This window comes from Lipomyces tetrasporus, assembly GCF_029532465.1.
Source record: "Lipomyces tetrasporus strain NRRL Y-64009 chromosome Unknown POJ06scaffold_11, whole genome shotgun sequence".
NCBI classification, from domain to species: domain Eukaryota; kingdom Fungi; phylum Ascomycota; class Lipomycetes; order Lipomycetales; family Lipomycetaceae; genus Lipomyces; species Lipomyces tetrasporus.
The window spans coordinates 30,001-51,595 of record NW_026611606.1 but is presented as its reverse complement, the minus strand read 5'-3'; the positions used below and the strand labels follow the sequence as shown (position 1 = coordinate 51,595).

The following is a 21,595-nucleotide window of genomic DNA, read 5'->3' as shown; positions in this document are numbered from 1 at the left end:
ACCCGGTAGATCGTTGAATATCTGTTGGAATACTGAGGATTTAATTGCCACGAAGGCCATATCGTCCAGGACCATTCAGGACCATCTAACGTACCAAATGCTCTAAGGTTTTCGCTACGTTATTCTTAGCACTATTCCTGAACATTGTAGCAACCGATTGCTGCCTAATTCCCTTCCTCTCCTCCAGGGTCATCACCGCTGCCGGATGGAATGCCATGCCTGTTAAGGTGAAGTTTCATGTTGCTCGTGGACGTCGCTCGTGGACGTCACTCGGGCAGATTTCGTCGTCTTCCTTACTCATTTTGCATCGCATCTCCCTATCCTCTATTTGCTACTTTTTTTTTGCCTCGCTTTGGATACCATAACTTTCCTGGAAGGTAAGAGATGCTGAAGTGCGACCACAGTGAGAGATTTTGGCTCTTGGCCAGAGGTGTTGACGACTGATCCGAAACGCGAGAGGATTCCGACGGCTCTTCAACCGACGAACTTTGTTCTTGATGACAGTCTGCACTTGTAGAGTCTGCTGGAGTAACTGAGCTTGGAGCCATTGACTTGCCGTCATTACGCGTAATTGGCTCACCGCCCTGACGCGGTAAATTCAATCGCGACGTCAGGACCTGCCTCCTCGTCAAGTCATTAAGCAGGTGATGGTCGATACTCTTTTTTTTGTTAAGAGTGCCGAAGACGGTCGGATATGGCAACGGACAACTCGTCCATCCCGCTGACGGTAGAGATCTCACAATCGCTGTCAGACATCTTGTCAGGTAGGATATTGGATTAATCTCCAAGGGATTGAAAATTGGTAGAATAAGACGCGTCGTTCAGTTATTCATTGACGCGTAACGGTTGGTTGAATTAAAGGTTGACTACTGCGCTAGCGTCATGGCAAAATTACGAATAATATTCGCTATTCGTATTCGACACTCCCAATCTTATTCGTTGCGAATAAACGGAAATTCTGCGAATACGAATAAGGAAAATTTTATTTGTTTACACCCCTACTCTATTTAGTCTTGTACGGACGGGGATTCTCTATATTATTATGGACTTATGCCCAACGTAGACTACTTGATGGTTCCGAAGGGAATTAAACGTTCACTACAGTTTAATCAGATTTCCTGTCGCCCCACCGTCCTGATTAGGACGAGGCTGCTTGGCGTGGGGGGGGGGGGGGAGGGGGGGGCGGCTATGCGCCCAGTCAGATGTGTTGGTCCCACTTTCAGCTGCCGAATACGAGTAGCTGGATGACCTCCACTACTTAGGCCCTGGGCATTCTATCTTGGCAATCCCCCCATGAAGCCGGATTATAGTAGATCCGGTCTGGATCATGTCCCTGTTTACAACCAATTTCGGCGTTGTTGCCACCGGAACAGCGCCCTCGGTTAGGTTTCCTGGGCCCACGGTCAGCCCTCAAGTCGCGTTAGACCAAGAGACACAGTGTTCCCACCCGCAACATTACTTTGTATATTTGTGCACTCTTCAGATCTGGGTTACGCTTGGACTTTTGTAGGAAAAGACAGCGGCCGGAGTTAGGATCTTACGATTCGGCTGCGCCGTGTGGCGGGACTCCAAGCATTCTTTGCTATCTATCGCCCGCACAATGATAGTTGCTGTATATGCTCGCCAAGACGAGTTCTTTCTGTTATCTAATCGAGTCTAATCGACATGGATTAATCAGATTTCATCTAGCCGTCGCGGATGGAGACTTCTTGGCGAATCTGATATCTATAGTTGCATTCCGCGATGGCATGGCTGGATACCAACCTGAGATTTCCCGCGTGCTTTGTACTCTCTACGTGGAGTGAGTCTTACCTCAGAGACCTCTACTCTCGATGGCGAACAGAATCGACGAGAAATATGTCGCCACGACGGTGGCCGACACACGAACTGATGCACTCACTCCAATCTCGGAGAAGACAGCGGCAAGCATCGATGAAGACCAGATTGTCGCGTTATTCGGCAAAACGCGTGTGTTGCGGCGAATGCGTGAGATCGAGCATATCGCGGACGAGGTCGACGAGAAGCACCTGGTGGAAGAGTCGACCGGCTTTGTATACGAGAGAATGTGCACGATGTCGCTTGACGAGGCGCTCTGTGTGCTCCGCAGCACCATCAAGGATCTCGAAGATGACATCAACTTTCCAATGGAGACGCTCTACCGTATCCGTCGCTTGTTGGAGGCCAAGCGGTCGACCGATTACAATGAGGATCCCGAGCTGTACGAGCTGGATGCGAGGATAGAGGCGGCGTGGATCAAGTTCCACTCACCATACCCAGAGATTCGCGCCGTCACAGACCCCTCTGACGATCCAAACATTCCGATCGAGACGCTGAGAGTGTACATGCTTGGCATCATCTGGGTGATCATCGGTTCATTCATCAATGAGATCTTTTTCTATCGCCAGCCGAGGTTGCAGCTCGACTCGACCGTCCTGCAACTCCTGTTGTACCCCTGCGGCAAGCTCACAGAGTACCTCCCTGACTGGGGTTTTTGGATCCGCAGCTCGCGCTATTCGATGAACCCTGGCCCCTGGAACGCGAAGGAGCAGATGTTGGCGACAATAATACTTAACATAGGCGCCGAGAGAGGTTTCTTCATGACTTACGTCGTCGCGATGCGCGAAGAGCAGTTTTTCAATCAGAAGTTCATCGACTTTGGGTTCATGTTCCTCATGAACGTTTCTATGATCTTCATGGGCTTCGGATTTTCCGGAGTCCTTCGAAAATGGGTAGTCAGCCCACAAAAAACTATGTGGCCGACTGTCCTCCCTACTCTCGCTCTCAATCGCGCACTTCTTATAACTGAGAAGAAGACGTCGACAAATGGCTGGACGATCTCGTCGTACAGATTCTTTTTCATAGTCTTCGGAGCCTCATTTGTTTACTTCTTCTTTCCCGAGTACATCTTTAAGGCTCTCAGCGTATTCAACTGGATCACCTGGATCAATCCAAAGTCGGTCACACTCGCCATCATCTGCGGTCAGAATCTCGGTCTAGGCTTCAATCCCATCTCGACATTTGACTGGGCTGTCGTCAATCTCTCGGATCCACTAGTTGTTCCGTTTTTCTCGGTTATGAACAAGTACGCTGGCATGTTCTTCTCGTCCTTTCTGCTGCTCGGCATGTACTGGACCAACTACAAGTTCACTGCGTATCTTCCCCCGAACTCCAACGATGTTTACGATAAATATGGCGACTCTTTCGATGTCGGCAGGGTCATGGATGAGAACAAGTTGCTGAACGTCACAGCGTACCGCACCTACTCACCTTTGTACATCTCTATGGGCGGTATCCTCCAAACTAGTGCCTTTTTTATGGTCTGCACCCTTTCCCTGTCGTACGTTCTCCTCACTGAGCGCAAGCGAATCTGGCAGGTAACCAAGCAGACTTACCAGCAATTTCGTCATCCTCGCGCGGCCTCTGTCTCAGCTGCCTCGGGCGACCCTCTCACACGTGGTATGGACCAATACAAGACTGTGCCAGACTGGTGGTTTGCCGTCATTTTTCTGGTCTCATTTGCATTCCTTGTCATCGCCATAACTGTCTACCCGACCAATGTCCCAATCTGGTCCGTCATTGTCATAATGATCCTGGCCTTCGTTGTTCTCATTCCGGGAACATTCATCTACGCGACTACCGGCTACGCGTACCGGTTTCATAATGTGTCTGTTATCCTTGCTGGATTCATAGTTCCAGGTAATGGTCTGGCTGCGCTGATCGGCCGCGCGATCGCGTCTTGCACGGATGAGCAGGCGCAAACATATCTCTCCGATATGAAGATGGCACACTATGCGCGTCTCCCACCGAGGCCTGTGTTCCGTGCGCAAATCATTGCCGCCTTCTTTCAAACATTCGTCACAATAGGTGGAGTTCAGTTTCTATTCGCATCAATCCCAGATATGTGCTCGCTCACGCAGAAACAACGTTTCTTATGCCCATCGGCGCGTGCCTTCTTTGTCGATGCTCTCATATACGGTGTCATTGGCCCGGAGCGCATGCTCAATGATCTCTACCCCGCGCTTAAGTACTGCTTCGTCGTTGGCGTCGGTATAGCCGTTGTCTTCGTCTCCCTGCGCTCCAAGTTTTCGAACGCACTGCGGTATATCCATCCAGTCATCATTGTGTCTGGTATTGCCAGCTGGGGATCTAACCTAAACCTCTCGCACTACACTCCAGGAGTTATTATGTCGTTCATCTTCATGTTCTATATTAAACGGTACTTCCTCGGCTGGTGGACAAAGTACAACTTTGTTCTCACTGCCGCTCTATCAGCAGGTGTCGCTTTCTCTGCGTTATTTATTCTACTGACGTTGTACTATTCGCGCACCAATTTCGAGTGGTGGGGAAACACGATTTCGACATCAGGGGTGGATGGAGCGATGAAAGACGGCCTCTTGCCGATTCCTGGGGAAGGATTCGGGCTGAAGGAGGGCGAGTATTGGTGATTGCGACTGCTTTATTGTTTGTATTTGATATCGTACGAATTTTACAACTCTTTTTACCTTGGTTGGTACGGACAGAAGCTTATCCCAAGAGAATCCGACACCGGCTATCTTGGAGCAACAGTGGTATGGTCACATTAAACTGGGTAGTCATCAAGATTCGATGAATGTCGGCTGTAAGTATTTACTCGTTTCAATAGAGTGAGATTCAGAGTTGGATTACCATCCGCACGTCTAAGTTTGATCTGTCGAGCAGGATCAAACACTTGCCCGTTTCACAATTTTAATAAATGGTATACCATCCTGATTGTGTGTGGAAAGGAGTGAGGTTGCAGTTAATGCTAAGAACATGAGCATGTAATTGCTAGCGCCGGGGCTGAACTTGAGGTTCCTAGGTATGCTCACTATTGTAAAACTATTTCATGCTGGTCTTGCTGTTACACTCGAAGAAGGGTTCATTGACGTGACGTAGCCGATATGAGTTCATGATCGAGACAAATTAAGACCGAAGGTCGTTGTCATAGCTTGAGTTCCACGAGAGCACCTCGATTTGGCCCAAGATAAAGCTACTTCCCAAAATGTAATTCCTCTTTAGGCCAACTGTAATCACGTGGCGTCAACAAACATGACACCCGGCGCTAAACGCGTCTTTCGCGTCTCCCGACTTCCTAGGCTCTTCATGGATTCCTTGGAGATGTCGCCTGACGGATGGACTGGGTCCCCTTCTAGCGATAATGATCTATCGGACACAATATTTCGACGTAAACGACGAATTCAGCGACGTCGACGAAGACGAAGAGGTGGAGGAGTGGGAAGGTTTTGACGATGACGGTCCTGGGACCCCTGCCACCTCTATGTTACGCGACGAGATATCCATAATCTCCGGGCCGATATCAAGCGAAAGGAGCTCGCTGGGCTGTCTCCTATACAAGCTTTAGTATTCCAACTTGACGAAGACTCGGACTATATCTCTTTCAACAAACGCGACGAGAATCAACGGGTTATTCGACTGCTGTTTATGCACAAATCATCAATTGAGATGCTTCGCTGGCATTCTCAGGTCCTCATTATGGATAGCACCTATAAGACCAACCGGTTTCGCCTCCCGTTGTTTAATATCGTTGGCATGACTTCTACAAATCGCACTTTTACAGTTGGCAGTTGCTTTCTTGGCGACGAAGGGGAGGATTCGATTCTGTGGGTGTTTGAGCTCCTAGGAGGCATTTATGGCCGATTGAGCCTGCTTCCACCAGTTACAATTGTAACTGACGGTGACGAAGCCTTGCAGAAGGCAATAAGGTCTTTCTATCCTTTTACTAACCACCTTCTCTGTCTTTGGCACATTACAAAGAATGTTCAACTTCATGCCAAGCAGATATTTAGAGCTGAAGCTCTTATTGTCCGACCTCCCCTATCACGAAAGCAGGTTACGGAGCACGTCGGTGAACAATGGGATGAGTTCTTAAAATTTTGGTAGTTATCCATTTGTTAACGCTCAGACACGGGAGTAATTCAACCAAGCCTGGACCGAGCTCCGAAATCGCTATGAATCTAAGCCGCCGCTTATGGATTACCTGTCAGATGAGTGTTTCCAAAGAAGGAGAAATTCGTACGGTATTGGACCAACAATGCGCTTCACTTTGGCACAATTGTTACTTCCCGCGGAGAGGTAGTTCATAGCTCCTTAAAATCTCAGCTGCACCACTCTGTTGGCGATCTCAAAGACGTTGTGGATACATTCAGCTTGATCTTCAAAGATCAACATCATGAATATAGCGTGGAAGTGGAACGTGCCAAGAATACCCGTCAGCATCGTCATAGTCGGCAACTCTTTGCTGCTTGTAATGGGATTATATCCCCATACGTAAGCTGTTGGCTCATACGCAGCATTGCAACCTAACTCCAACAAGCGCTCTCCGTCCTTGTACAGGCGTCTTCACTAGAACAACGGGAATCCCATGTGCCCATACAATTCAGCCTATCCTTGCCGAGGGCGGTTCTCTGGAGCCCGAATACTTCAATTCGCAGTGGTACCTTGAACACGGAGATCTGTAGCCGGTAGATTATCGACTTTGGGTCCAAAATCCGGAAAGAATACGACCTCGAGGTCGTCCAGGTACCGGGCAACAGATGGCCGACCGGTCAACCCGTCGAGTGCCGTCAGGATTTGAGGTTGTCGAGTGACAATTTCATACTGATGTAGGCATTGAACGCGGGAGGGGTAGAGGCAGAGGTCGCGGGCGAGGCAGAGGCCGTCCGCAAGGTCGAGGGATGCCTCACCCGGTAGAGGTTCAAGCCGTGGAAGGGGGAAGCTTTATGGTGTTCCATTTGTAATTTATGATTAATTAAGATGATGTTTTATGAAGCTTCGAAGATAAAAAATAGCATCACCATTTTAGACATGAGAGGCTGCATTATTTTAGCGTCACGTGAATACACTTTGCCTAAATAGGAAGGGGTGTAGCTTTAGTAACCCAAGGGAGTGTAGCTTTAGTAAGGCCCAAGATAAAGCTACACCCCCCCATTACTAAAGCTCAAATTTCTGATTCAAGAACTTTAATTCTAGTACCGTAGCCGTACATGAAGCCATTCGAGTTGTTGGAGGAGATCTAGTCCAGATTCGGGTCGATCGAAACTCAGGGGTCATCCCTGACCTAAGTAGTCTCCACGTGCGCCCAGCGATTCGCCAAGGTGTGAATGGCGCCAACAATGTGCCCATTACCGCTCACATAACAATACATGGACAGGGCAAATATGAAAGTCGGCGACTTAGGTCTTACGCAAAAGCGGATCATGGCCGAAGCGGCGAAGAATAGATCCGCCGTGATCAGTGCCTCACATTTCTACAACTCGCACGCCGCCGTTGCACGGGATTATGGATTTTGCAGTTACATGGCCAGCGAGTGTTCTGGCTATCAGCAGCTTGACGCTGCGTATTGTTGCCCCTTATTTTGTACAATGGGTGAGTTGAACTGACATGTCAACATATTACATCAACTTCTGCCGTTTGGGACGAAGCTCTGATATTTAGTTGCAGCTCCCTCTTGGCCCACGCTTCACCCCACTCATCTATACAAGCTCGGTACTCTATTTCACTACGTTTGCATATGAGCTGTGGCGGCATCAGCATAAGTATCGTCATAAGCATAGAGAACAGAGGGATTCAAAAAGCCTATCCTTTTGGATCGTGAACCTGCTCTGCCTTCTAGCTACGGTAGACTTCGTGTACCGAAATCACGTCTTCTATGATGGAAACGAACTGTCGTTTTCACGTGTAGGATATGTGGAAAGTAGCAGTGCACGTGTCGTCATTCGTGTACCATCGACTTCAACCGTTCAGATCGAGTATCGCCAGGACAACATTGCCCAATGGACTCCCGGCCAGGTCCTGTCCAGTCACTGCGGAAATCATGACAATGTCTTAACTTTTACGCTCACATCGTTACAGGAAAACGCTTCTCATGTGTACCGGACCAATGCCAGCCACATCGGCTCGTTCCGCACGTCACAACGCAACCCCAAGCGATGGACGCTGGTCACCACCAGCTGCATAAAGCCGTTCTACCCTTATAATCCCTTCGGTCACTCCCTGCGCATCCGGGGTCTCGAGTATTTATCTCGGTTCGTCACCTCGCGCAACGTGGAATTTGTCCTTTTCTTGGGAGACTTCATTTACATCGACCTGCCACATCGGTTCGGCTGGACGACAGGCGACTACTACAAGGCCTACCGTCAGGTGTATAGCTCGCCCAGCTGGTCGTCCCAACTGTTCGCCCTTCCATGGCTACACATCTACGATGACCACGAGATCACAAATGACTGGTCGGGCAACGAGACTGGCTTGTACCAATACGCCATCAAGCCGTACTTAGACTACCAACAGCTGCTAATCCACCGCCTCTGGGGAAAGGGGCAACTTACTACTCGTTCATGCGAGGCGACGTGTCTTTCTTTGTCACCGATACGAGGAGGTATCGATCTTCGTCTGCTATGGATGACGGACCTGGCAAAACTATGCTTGGCGAGACACAAAGACGGGATCTCGAGTCGTGGCTGGAAACGGAGAATGGCCCGGAAGGTCATTGTGAGTGGCGTCCCCTTTACGAGGAATTGGAGAGGACAGGAGGCGAACGATAGCTGGGCAGGCTATCTGTGGGAGAGGCAGCTCCTGCTAGAGAAAATGTGGAAAACTGATGGTGTAGTGATTCTCAGCGGTGTCAGTAGCCCTTTGTTGTCCCACTGAAACTCCTATACAATCGATCTGTGGAGCTTACTTTTATTCACACAGGATCGACACGAGCATGCGGCCACTCTGTTCCCATCTCCTGACGGGACATCCAAGGTTATCGAATTCTCGACCTCGCCACTGAGTCAGTTCTATCAGCCGTTTGAAAGACAGGTATCGGCAAATTGAAAATACCGACGTAGTCTTGTATTCACACCCCCACGGCATATCAAAGTTCGGGTCATTGACATTTGACACATCGTCGCCTGACATTTGGACTTGAATTTGAGTTAGTTATCAACGGTATCGATGTTGGAATTACAACTGGACGCTCTCGAGGACTAGACAATAGTTGCCGCTGGAGCTTGTTGATGTAATTGAGCTTGTCATCAAAGCATCAACTACAACCTGACCGCAGTTTCAGTTCTTGATGTTGGAATCAAACATATAGTGTGGATTTCTAAGCATGGCACATAAGCTTTCACAATATTCGTGTACAGAGGTGGCTTGAAAGTTAATACTGTACATTTAGATAGAAATATATCTGCTTGTCCAGGCATTGCCTGTTTCACAGCATGGCAGTGGAACCACTAAAAACAGCTATCTAACTCGACGAAATTGAGAACTTATGACATAAGCTTCATGAGAAGTCCGATCTGCAGGGCAGAAGCTGTCCGAGTTAGACTGATGCCGTTGACCTTTTAATCTGAAGGGCCCTGACCCTGCAGGTGCAAAATATTGGCTTCAAGTTTGCACGTGGCCGATCGACTGAACTAGTTCGAGACTGTCAGAGAATGCCTTAGAGTGATAGGTACGCAGATTAGTACAGCGTCAAGGCCCAGTGATGTAGGCCTACGTTGTGGTGGCGTGAGCTGTCGGCGTATAGGTGAACGTAAATACCAAGTGTCCGAGGATGATCAAGATATTCATGAGCCATTGTCGTTTGCCCACGTGCTCCATAATTTGGGCTATACATTATAATTCAGTTGCACGGTATATGGCACGAGCTAGCGTCAACATCCGATCATGCCACAATCTGTCGGCGTCCTTAATATCTCTTGGGTTACGCCTATCCAGCTGACACAGCAACACTCCGATAAGTTGAATTGATATACCAACTGGTTCAAAACAACGTGTCCTACAGATATTTCGCGCTGTCCTCACTGATGGAGACGATTAATATATTAACTCGCACGTGCAAACTCAGATAATGGAGTAAATGCTACTGGACAACCAGAGGAGTGGCGAGATGGAAGTATTCAGGGGCCTTGATCTGCCTGTCAAACAGAAAGCGCTGCTCGGTCTAGCTCGAAGTTTGCCGGATGAGCGTCTCTAATATTTAACTAGATCGCATGCATATGCCCGCCCAGCTCAGGCAATCTGAGCACATGATTCCCCTCTCCGGTATTAATGACTCGTTGGATTTAATTATTGGATTTGCGAGTCGCGCACCCTAGATACGAGGGAATTCTGTCCTATACCGAGCGCTTTCCATTGCAGCACTGCGCCTGCGCACAACTGGAACCTCCAACAAACTATGGTGGCAAGCGCTCGACAGTCGATTCATGGAAACGTACGGCTTGCAGTCAAGCCTTTGCGCACGGTTAATCTAAGATCTCAACGGCTCGGCTTGGCTTAAAGTTAGAGCACAATGCGTATCGATCCGAGCCACGTTGACGGAATTTCAACTGTGTTTGGTTGGCTGAGTTTGTACCTTGGCAATGCGGCGCCGCCAAGTTTCCCTAGCAGTGGGTTCCGCTTCCCGCCGGTAGGGTCCACGTTCGATCTGGGCATATATCAAATTTACTGATGAAATTACAGGTGGCGAATATGCCGTCTGCACGGCTCAGGCTCTTGAGTCTGCTGATAGTAGTGTATCCCTACAAAAGCGCCGTGGGTTTCTAGTGACAATCTCAACAAATCTCGCCATCGTCAGTGGATTTGTGGGATCGAGCATTGTAGCTCTGATTGTTGTAGCCGCGTACGGAAACAAGGCCAGTGAGGCAATCTGGAGAGTATGCTTTGGCATTGGAATCTTCGTGAGTGGATTTAATACTTGAAAAACTTTGTTAGTGGTTCTGGTCTGACACATGCGCGGTAGCTTCCATTGACTATATTCTTCTTCCGCATGCGGCTTATTGACTCAACCCAATATCAGAAACATGCAATTCAGAGCAAAGTTCCTTACATGTTGGCGATCCGTCGGTACTGGCGCCCGCTACTCGGTTGCTCTCTTGCTTGGTTTTTATATGACTTTGTAGTGTACCCTTTCAACCTCCTTGCGCCCACGCTGGTGAGTGGCTTCAGCAAAAATCCGACGCTTCTCCAGAGTGTGGGCTGGAGTGCACTCATCAACGCCTTTGCTATACCGGGAGCAATCGTTGGTGGGTGGATGACAGACGTCATTGGTCGTCGACAAACTTACGCGATTGGTTGGGCCATAGTCTGCGTTTTCGGATTTCTAATAGGTGGGTTGAGATTCCCGCTCAGCCACGTCTTTCCGGTATTCGTTGTGCTCTACGGAGTATCCGCGTGTATTCTTCAAAATATTCATGTGGATATGCCAAGCACACAATTGCACTATGGCTTGTGGTAGGTGCGTTCTGAGAGCTTTAATTAGCGCCTTCTCGGCATCAATAAGGACGGTCAACGGCGAGTTCCCAGTAAATACCAGTTTATCTGCAAATACCAAGTTAGATGGCGTTATGTCAAACAATCACGGAACGGCCACGATACCCAGGGCCTGCAGCATCCAACTGTAGTACTCTTCCGTCTCTCGAAGAAGATAGCACATGGCAACCTTGAAGGTTTTCAAGTTGCCGTCAATCGCCACAATGTGGACCAAAGGCATTTTGTAGGCATTGGTTTTGTATGTAGCGTCAATCTCAATAACTTGACAAAGAGCTTTGGCTTCGGGAATGACGGAAGCAACGACGATCATCAGTGCTTGAACAACTTTGGTTCCGGATATCTTGACTTCATAGATGAGCCCAGACTCGGGAAGTCCTTTGACAAAGTTGGCGGTGATAGAGCCTTTAGACTGCACAACTTACCTTCCTGAGGTTCTTTACTCCCTCAGGAAGTATAAAATAACCCTCTCTCTGAGCAAGCTCTGCAATCTGAAATTTGATGTCAATGTAGTGAATACCAAGCACGAGATCTTCTGCCGCTGGTCCGCTGTCAACCGACGATTCTCTGGAAATGATTTCCCGTTCGAGTTGAGGAGCGGATGATTGTGTTCCCCATTGATTTTCTGTATGCGTGTAAGGGTTGACGGGAATTGCACTATATGTTACGTGGAGCTGGATGGCTTGTAACGATATATTTTAGAATATTATCAATGAGGACTCGGACGGGGAACGAGCGTTTCTTATTACTCCTCCCTCGGCCCGGTCCGAGCCTCTACAACCAATAAGCACTAAATAATTACAAAACAAATAAGCAAAACTTTTCGTATCCGCGGACGACGTGTCGGCCTCGAGTCGGTGGAGCCTAGGTGGGGCCTCGGTGGGGCCTCGGTGGGGCGCCAAGCGCCGAGACAGGAACGAAGGTACGAAACCTCAGGAGCGGTTCCTGACAATGCGCCAACTGCCGAAGAAGTTTTCTTTAGCCAGAACGAACCAAGGACACCCAACACGCCTAGACTTGAACTCCTTCTCACGAGTATTCCCATTCTCATCGGTTCCAACCTCATCGGGCTGGGTTCTTCATCTTCTTGGCTCTCCATGCATCTTACATTCGATCTTATACGTGGCTTCTCTCTTTGTGGGCTTGCTGTGCACGTGAACAACGGCAGAACCGCTGTTTTTGCTAAACTGTTGAAAATATTCTTTGAAAGCAACAAGCGTAGGAAATGTGAGACCCACGGTTGGTATGTCTGCCGCCATAATAAGCTGAAATTGCTGATGGACCTGACGCAATGCAGGATACCGGGAATTGAGTCGAGACAGGAAACGCGCTCTGAAAACTGTCAACAATTGTTGCGCGCGAACGCTACGCGTCAAGTGACATTGAGGGATTTGTGCCGGCTGCTAAGTTCCCTGGCTACTACGAAGATAGCAGGGTTTTCAAACTTATTTACTAGTCTATTTCCGGCATGGCTCATAATTATGATGCATAATGGTGCATTAGTGAGGCACTAAGCCTTATTAGGAAATTTCCGCCAGTGCCCCTACTTTATCCCTTATACTTTGAATAATTCGTACTAGTATAGGTAATTCTCCTGTCAACTCTGTTTCCAAGCAGTCAATGGTCAACACGCATGTAGTTGCTACTAAAATATCAAGCCCTAGTTGCAACACCTTCGAGAATGCCACAATCACACCTCCTTTGGGCATTGGACTCTAATTAAAAGCTTATTACTCCCTATGGATGCATCGGATAGCTTGAATCTGAAGGATCAGGCCGAGACTGCGAATGAAGAAGGTTCACGGAGGTTCCAACCATTCCTCGTTGGGACGAGGAATGGTAAACGAGGAATGGTAGACCTTGGTGGTCACGACCACAACACCGGATCTAGTGGCTGTGTCACTGTCACGTCGCTTCAGTAGACCGGATTCCATCCCCTGGAGTTACCTAAATCTCCATTAAATACGAGCGTCGCATGAAAAAACCCAAATCATGTTAATTAATCCCGGTGTGGTCTGCGCTTTGACTACTTAATTGAGTTTACATTTTGTCTTGACTGAGTGCCGTGCCGAGAGCACCTTGCGGCTGACGCTCGCTCGGCATTTCGACTTGCGCGCTGTTGTAACTACTGTACAGCAACATGGCTTTATGGATTATGCAACGAATTGCTGAAGCTAGATCCAACCAAAGGTCAACTATTCAAAATATAAGGCAGCAAATGACTGTATCCAGGATACATATGTCGAACGGTCGAAATGGAAAACAGAGTCATTGGCCAGGCGTGGAACCCAGTTTCAAGCTACGGCGCTGCCTTCGTTCATGACAATTCTTGGCAGAGTGACGTCTGTCATCCTTGGGGCTGACATACTCGGCCCGGCCCAATACTATATCGATTGCATCTATATTGTGAATTCCATCCCGTACCCAAGGCGTCCATTTATATAGAGAATGGTCACAACATGCCTATACGGCTATCCATACTGTCCAATAAATAACTTACAAGCCAGCACATTCTGAGCTCTACTTCCAGCATGCTTGCGGTCAATCTTATTGCATCTGATGGAGTTTCTGCAATTAGGCTTGGCCTTAGCATGTGGCGCAATAACTTCCCAACCCCCTTGCATTTGATCCGACAACGTCCTTATTGCATCTATATGGCGTCATATAGAACCATAGAAATATAGATGTGAACAACCCATTCCACCTTGGGAATGTGAGAATGTGTAATAAATTGTCTAGTCTGGACGTAGTGTTCATTTGTCTAGTTCATATATATGGTTTGATGATTTAAGTCTGATAGCGTCTCCTCACCCCCCGGCGCAGATTCGGAACTGACAATCTAAACTAACTGTAGTGCGGAAATCATTGTGGCTTACGTGGGCGCTAGAACGAAACTTAAAAGCAATGTCTGACGTTCCAATGCACGCTAAAGGGAAAACTCTGGGCTCGACGACCGCTTTCAATTCGGCATCAACGAGATCAGAATTCTTACAAATTGCACCGCAGAGCATACTTTCGACTTGGCCACGTACCTTGCTCTCTAGCTATGTAGTTTATTACTGCCCGCGGTACATTTTGCTTGCCAAGAGATATTTGGACACATGGCGTGATACACCATGGTGAGTTATGTCTATCCATCATGAGGATTTGCAAGCATTGAGATTACAGGACTTCCATCTCGGATGATCGGCACTGTACACTATGTTCCAACCGGGTCTCTTGCAATTGCACCGGTCAGTTGGCAGTTGTCTCAAATTATCTTAGTAACAGTAGCATGTCTAACCGTTAGACACAATTGGAAGAAGCTTGTGGATCAATAGCTAGCTGCTAGTAACATTACTTTTTGTAGTAAGTTAACTTAAAATTGGGGAATCAACTAGTTCGAGAATGGGGGTATGTCGATATTTAGCCGTTCCTATAACCGTATGTCTTAAGCTTTTCATTGGGGTGTGACATTTTCACCCCACCTTCATCCAGAGTCGCGTTTTGCAATGTACAGTATCGCCAGTCGGGCTAGAGGTGTCGGGTTAGGGTTGAAATTGGTAATTGTCACCCGCATCTGGGGACTTACTAGAGACGTGCCACGAAGTTGCTTTAAAGTTTCGTATCAGGAGCAGTTCCGAACATGGAAACCCTAACCCTTGACTGATTTTGTTACGGTACTTTCAGAACAGGAAAACCCTAGCCCTGGTTACGGTACTTTCAAAATAGACTTTTTGCCATCAAACTTCCACAATGCAGATTAAGGTTTAATGTAAAGAACGCGTATCGTGTATTGGCGATCACCACCCTGAGCATATCAAAATGCCTAGAATTCTGCCTGTATGGCAACCGTGTTAGTCGCCCAGTTTTATGTTCTTCTTCAGCCGCAGATCGTATTTGCTACCTCTCTCGAAGATAGTGACCAACGGTAGTCACCAACCCAACCCAACGATAACATATCGCCATCAGCCATTCAACTTCGATAGCATTGATGACTCGGAGGCTATATTTCGATTCCGGGTTTCAGGGTTTCATGAAAAATTTATCAGAGTTGTTGCTAAGGTGAGTTTTTCTGATGTGACTATCTGTTCGACTGTTCCGGCTTCAACTAAAGCGAATGCTTATAATATTGAGTAATTTAATTATAAATGTATCCTGGTGATCTTGGTGAAGACTTTCCTGATCGCGATGAAGAAAGCCCGACGCGTTGCGTCAGGTCCTGTACAATTAATTAGATTTGCTAGAGGAGCAAATTAACCCTAAACCTGCTGTGGTTACGGTGGGTACCTGCCCAATGGCATTTGTGATATTTTGAAACATTTCAGTGGCATTTTTGATATTTGCCCAGGTATATATCATAAAGCTATAGCTAACCGCGCTTTTAGTGATGCCCTGCTAAGGAGGTTCTTGCATCAATGAGAATTGTAAACGCGGGATTGCATCCGAACTTGGCAATTATAGGCAAACTCAGCAAGGGGTAGCAACATAACTAGCACTGACACTGCTAATGCATGGTCTGCATCTGTCAAGAGCAAGTAACAGCAACCCTGCCATCAACTAAACAACTAGGTCTAGAGACGTTCGATATGTCTCGACGATCGCCCTTGGTTGACGTGCAGACAGTTGGCCTTAGTCATTCCCTATCAATTACATTATGATGTATACACTTGGGGGATCAATGTACTTTTGCATAATCTAGGCAGGCCCCCAGCATTGTTACATTAATACCGACAGAACACGAGACCAAAGAACAAAGCCAAATGCAACACAAACACAAATTTAAGTAAAATCAACCCAGAACCCATCCCGGACAGACATGAATCCCTAGAGGAGGCGGATGTGAAGGCAGCGGTTTACCGTGAGACGTGAGCCTTGGCACCACCTCTCTTACTCGCGATAGCAATTCAACTTCTGTAAGTATCCCACCAATTTCTGTTTTCCGTTGTAAGGCAACTTGTCATAGTACAAGTTGCTCTGTATCCATGCCTCTTCAACGGCGCAATCACACCGATACGCTCCGTGATTATTATGACAGCTCGCTGACCATCTTTTCTCTGACGTGTAAGATGAATTGCTGCTAGTAGTACTTGCTGTCTCATCTGCATGGTTCGCAGACTCGTCGATCAGATGTTGTACCGGATGTACACCGTCATACGTTTCTGGATGCAGTATCATATCTAATAAGACTTGCGAGCAATTCGATATAGTCATTGTAGAGTTAAACACATTCTGTCCGTTCACAATTTGCTTGAGAAATGCCGATTCTGGAGTCGTAGCTGACTGTAATGCTGCTGCGACATCGCCTATATTTAGATAATTGTACACGTCAATCGTGCTTTGTATCATCGGGTTCTCAGTGCCATTTCCATATTCGGATCTGTAGTTACCCGTTCCTCCTTCGTTTCTGGGCATGAATGGATATCCGAAAATCCCCTCAGGACACGTAATGTCATAATCTGAACCCCTCATAGATACTGAGATGTTCCCGGTTCTGGTCACGGTCTGTAGGATCATGGTGTGGCACAGAACACGCTGAACCATCATCAGCAAGGTCAAAGCATAAATCGTAAACATTGTAGCCGTTAGAACACGTAGATGCTGCCTATGCCGCTCCCCTGTACATATATCATAGAGATAGGAATGATAAAATGGATTGAATAAACAACGGGAGCAACGGCTATATTAAGATAACAGCAGTTACCCTGCCTAATGTGCTAAGTAGAGGGGTTTCACGTACGGGTCAGTATGGTGCATGGTGCATTTCGTTTAGTCGCTGAATTTTGGAGCCTTCGTACCCACCACTCCACCAAAAGACATCAGCTACAGCAAATCATAATAAATCATTTATAAATCTATCACTGTCTTTAAAAGTTTAGAATTGATAGAAATTAGTTTGATCCTACCTAAAATAATTAGAAATACAAGAGTTATGCTTTGTACTATGTGGGCGGGTACAGGGTTGTTTACTCTGGCGAAAGCTCACTTATGAAAAGTCAGGTACAACCAAAAATAAGGTTAGGGTCCTAATGTATTAGCGACTGTGGCTCGACTCATAAACAAATGTCAATGCGTAGTTATGTATTACGGGGCAACGGTAGTAACGCGTCGCAATCAAAATAAACGCTTATATAAAACATTAAGTGTTATTCGCTATTAGAGATATTTTGCCATAAAGTTCCTAAAAAGTTCCTTAGGCTACATTGCCCAATTAGGGCATGCCCGTCCTAATTAGGCCATCGCAGCTGTTAAAGAGCTCCCAACCTGCCTTTAGGCGGCAGCACTAATCCCAATCCGGACTAGGTTGAGCGAGCTATCCCCACTCTGAACTAGCTCCAACCTTGAGCACTGATACGTTTTTGACCTAGCAAACGACAGTACAACCAGCACGATTCGCGCGTTTCTTGAACCGCGACTGACGATCGCTAACCAGATTGCTCTAAATGTTCAATACGTTTCATGCGAACTCACTGTCATCCAGTAGCTCTTCTGCGGAAAAGTCCTCGAAGTTCGCGTCTAGGGGGCCGATAAATCGTCCAAGCTACCCGTTCACCCCTACAAATGGGTTTTCGACAGTCGTAAGTTCGGAATCCCAGAGTACTAGAGACTCAGTTCCTCCAGTTTCCCCCATAACATCGCACATTGTTACTGCAGACTTGCCGCTACGCCTAGTCTCACGCGCGCTCCCACAATCGCGACGACTTCCTCGTCGATGGATCCCGCCCTCTCACCAACACCGGGATCAGCTTTGCCGGCGATTGAAGATATCGAAGGGCGGAAGCGAAGTTATTTGGACGAAAACTTGAAGGCTAGACTGGTCCGTCTATGCGCTCCGCCAGAGCGAGTATGCGAGACGACGGAAAGTCGAGTTCTGGAACGATATTTCTCACATTTTTGACGCGGAAACAGGTAGGCGGGCGATCATAGGTATATGTGTGGAATCTCACCAGTACAGGTGTACCTATCAAAAAGCCAGGCCAAACCGTGGAGAGCCTCATCAGGCAACGAAACGAACAGCTGAAGTACAAGTCGGGCGTTGCTGAGGCCGATACCCAGGGTGGCGATCCACTCCACTGATTTGTTCAAATGGATGGAATGGATGGAAATGGAGGGATGGAAAATGGATGGACCTCCATTTCCATCCATTCCATCTTGCCATCTTGCCCTTGGGGTCGAGCTCCTTAGAGGAGTTGAGGGCAAGATCCATATAGCGCCCCTATGGAAAGAGATTCAGCGCTTGGTTAATCATTTCGATGCACCTGGTACACCTTAAAAGGCGGACCTGGTAGGTTGCTCTGACGCACTGAGTACAATCGAATGACGGTTGTGATACGTCAATTTGCAAAGGTACCAGGTGCATGCCTTTAAACGTATCTCTATAGTAAAAAAATGAAAAAGACGCACCGGGGTCTTCGGTGCACTGAGTTCAACAGTTTAACGCACCCGGTGCATGCAGGGTTTCAGGGTTTCACGTATTCTAGATTTACTGGATTGACGCTATAGATAATGGTATATATTGTGTATATGATATATTCTAGCTCTTCACATACAATCCTTCTAACATAACACAGCACCCCATACATATGACCATCACCGATACCAATCCCAGCCGTCATAACACTTCAATTCTGGTATTATACGGCCCTGCAGTGCCAACAACGCCAACAACGCCAACAGGACAGAAGCCATAGATAACCATTCGCTGCAACATGTATCCGAACCTGTCAAATTTACCACAGCCATCACATCACAAGCAGCATCATGGTTTCTTCACAGTTGACCGTGTCTCTTTGCGCAAGGTAACATCAAGACTATCGGTGATATCGATTACAGCAGCAGTGACAGATAGCAAGAGACGGCATATCACAAATTCACCGTCTTGAAGTTGACTAGCGAGTTCAAGTACATCAGGCCCAGCCCACCTAGACGCCTTAGGTATAGTGACGAGGGCCATAAACGATATCTCCTTTACGGTAGCCTGCAAATGCGAACTAGTGTCTAGCGTTAGCAAGAATGACAACACAAAGCGAACAGTCAAACCGCTGTAAGCAAATGGTTACAGACGTGATGCAGACTTCGTAATGTAAAACATCGACATGGCTAGACAACATCAACTCAGTTAGCCGAGGATCAGCAGTAATCCGCAACACTAAAATAACAATGGCTACTTATCCTAGAAATTACACGCACAAGCCTGCCATGAACATGTGACGCGCCAGTAGGAGTATTGATGTGAACCCTCTGGCCAGCTTCACGCATTCAACAAACATTCAGCACAGAGGTATCCACAGGTCAGTAGCCATTGCAATCCGAGACGATTGGACCCAAAGCAGCACATGAAACCATTTACCCACAATACTACACCGACAGTTTATGAAAAACAAAATGCGAAGCCGAGCAAAATCAAACCCTGACAGCAAACTGGAAGATGGATCGTCGTTGTGTTAAGAAATAATATATGTAATTACAAACCGGCAATCGTTAGCACTCGCCGAGGGCTCCATAAACAACTAAGTAACATGAAACCAGACCCTGGGTAGAGACTTGACTGCGACTTTCTCAAGGAGCGCTTGGCATACCCCTGGCGAAGAAATCAAACTTACTATCTGAGCCGCACTGTAAAGCCCTCGCCAACCAGGTGGATTTAGCTACCCGGTGGGCCGAAGTATCGTTCTAGTTTCCACTTCATTGTTCCATAACTAGGATATTACTCTTGGATTCTTCCTTCCGTACAGGCACTCAGCGTGACCAGTCAGCTCACCTCGTGACAGATGTATTCCGTAAACAGAACTACAATCTCGTTACCTGTTGCGTGTACAGAGCCATCTATTACTATGTTCACAAAAGAGTAGAGTTGTTTAGACAGATAATAAACCTTGCAAGTAACCAATTATGCCCAGCTCCCTTTAGACAAGCCAAAATATCCCACCTCTGGAATTGCCTTCAGTGTAGCAGTTCCCACACCGTCGATCCCAGCTCTCGACACAGTATTTCCCCACCAAACAAGCTTCTTCGGATGATACTGCAAGGCCAAGAAGATCAAAATCCCACCGAACGCGACTCCAGCGGTCAAAGCACACGACAGAATATAGTTATACTTTGCCCACCACGCCAGATACCTGCGTCGCACGTAGAACATGAAAAATGCCGACACATAAAACCCAGGTGTATAGTAAGCAAGATTGTACTGCGAGCCCCAACGTAGGAAGCCACCCAGGAAGAGAACAGGATGGAAGTATCTAAACTGGTCCGGAAAGTACTTCCTAACAATAAAGCAGGGAAATGCGAGGATAGCTCCAATCAGGAAGGCATACTTCATCGTAGGATATAAAAAGTCCAGTGTCCTACGTGGACCAACGACACCCATCAGTAAGGTGTCCGCATAGAGCTCCTGAGCGAAAGGACAAGTGAATCTAGCCGGTTGAGTCCAGCTGCAAAAGCCAGCTAGTCCTTGCACCAAATACTCCATAGCACCAGCAGTCACAAATATTTGAACGATGGAGGCAATGACTTGGGCCCGGAAGACAGCGCGCGGCGGAATCTTAGCGTAATGCGCGAGCTTCTGCCCTGTTGCCCAGCGAGTTGAGATGGGCGCGCTGAGCCGTCTCGACGGGCTGGAGCTTGACCCAAGTTTGACCAAGAGTGGCAGGGTTCTGGCCCCACGCGCAAAACAGAGCGGTAACCCAACAAGAGTGTGAAAAAAAAAGATCGCCAAATCAAGGCAAAGAAATCGTGACTAGTAGTTAGCCAGTAAGACTTTGAACGCATCTTACTTAGAGTGGCAGGTGACGGACCGGGCCAAGCTAAATGTCTGGCTGATAAGTTAGTTGACTTTCACAGATTTATGTTAGCGGCAGAATGTTTTCCTAGTGACGCCCCAATTTTATGCTAGTGATGGTGAACTTTCCTAGCGAAGTCCCAATTTTACTCTAGCGAAGACAAATTTTATCCCAGCGACGCCTCAATTTTTTTCTAGTGAGGGTGACTTTTTCTTAGTGATGGGCACCGAGACCCATCTTTGCTGTGATCAAGGCCCCAAAATATTTCTACAGGCACCTCACTTTTTATTTTAGTGGCCTGGCCGAAAAAAAAAAAAAAATTATTTTCTTCGGGGATTTACTGGCCATTTCACCTAGTGATGGTTGAAGTCCATGGCTTCCAAATTTTATTCTAGTGTTGCGTGAATTTTTCTTAGTGATGTCCCAATCTATTCTAGTGGCGGTGAGTTTTCATAGTGAAGTCCCAATTTCTGCTCTAGTGATGTCCCAATTTATTCTAGCGATGGCGAGTTTTCGTAGTGATGATTTTTGCTCTGTGTGAC

At 47.3% G+C, this 21,595-nt stretch overlaps 5 protein-coding genes across 5 annotated transcripts; 3 read left to right on the top strand and 2 right to left on the bottom strand.

Moving 5' to 3' along the window:
- Window positions 1–1,982: 1,982 nt before the first annotated feature.
- On the top strand, window positions 1,983–4,445 carry POJ06DRAFT_201974 (OPT oligopeptide transporter protein-domain-containing protein; the record flags this gene model as incomplete). The annotated part of the gene is made up of 1 exon (XM_056185260.1): window positions 1,983–4,445. One exon carries the CDS (start codon window positions 1,983–1,985, stop codon window positions 4,443–4,445), a length of 2,463 nt encoding a protein of 820 aa, XP_056040707.1.
- A 2,533-nt stretch (window positions 4,446–6,978) lies between these two features.
- Window positions 6,979–9,212, top strand: POJ06DRAFT_260920 (PhoD-like phosphatase-domain-containing protein). The gene is made up of 3 exons (XM_056188540.1): window positions 6,979–7,404; window positions 7,480–8,658; window positions 8,731–9,212. Exons 1-3 carry the CDS (start codon window positions 7,318–7,320, stop codon window positions 8,854–8,856), a joined length of 1,392 nt encoding a protein of 463 aa, XP_056040706.1. The 5' UTR covers window positions 6,979–7,317; the 3' UTR covers window positions 8,857–9,212.
- Window positions 9,213–10,487: 1,275 nt separating this feature from the next.
- On the top strand, window positions 10,488–11,263 carry POJ06DRAFT_202046 (major facilitator superfamily domain-containing protein; the record flags this gene model as incomplete). Its single annotated transcript, XM_056185265.1, has 2 exons — window positions 10,488–10,706; window positions 10,769–11,263. Coding segments are annotated over 2 exons (714 nt in total), but the record flags the coding sequence as incomplete, so codon positions are not given.
- Window positions 11,264–15,790: 4,527 nt separating this feature from the next.
- On the bottom strand, window positions 15,791–16,978 carry POJ06DRAFT_260912 (uncharacterized protein). Its single transcript, XM_056188539.1, has one exon. The coding sequence runs from the start codon at window positions 16,849–16,851 to the stop codon at window positions 16,165–16,167; it is 687 nt and encodes a 228-aa protein (XP_056040704.1). The 5' UTR covers window positions 16,852–16,978; the 3' UTR covers window positions 15,791–16,164.
- A 3,186-nt stretch (window positions 16,979–20,164) lies between these two features.
- Window positions 20,165–21,010, bottom strand: POJ06DRAFT_260909 (OPT oligopeptide transporter protein-domain-containing protein; the record flags this gene model as incomplete). The annotated part of the gene is made up of 1 exon (XM_056188538.1): window positions 20,165–21,010. A coding segment is annotated over one exon (846 nt), but the record flags the coding sequence as incomplete, so codon positions are not given.
- Window positions 21,011–21,595: the final 585 nt, after the last annotated feature.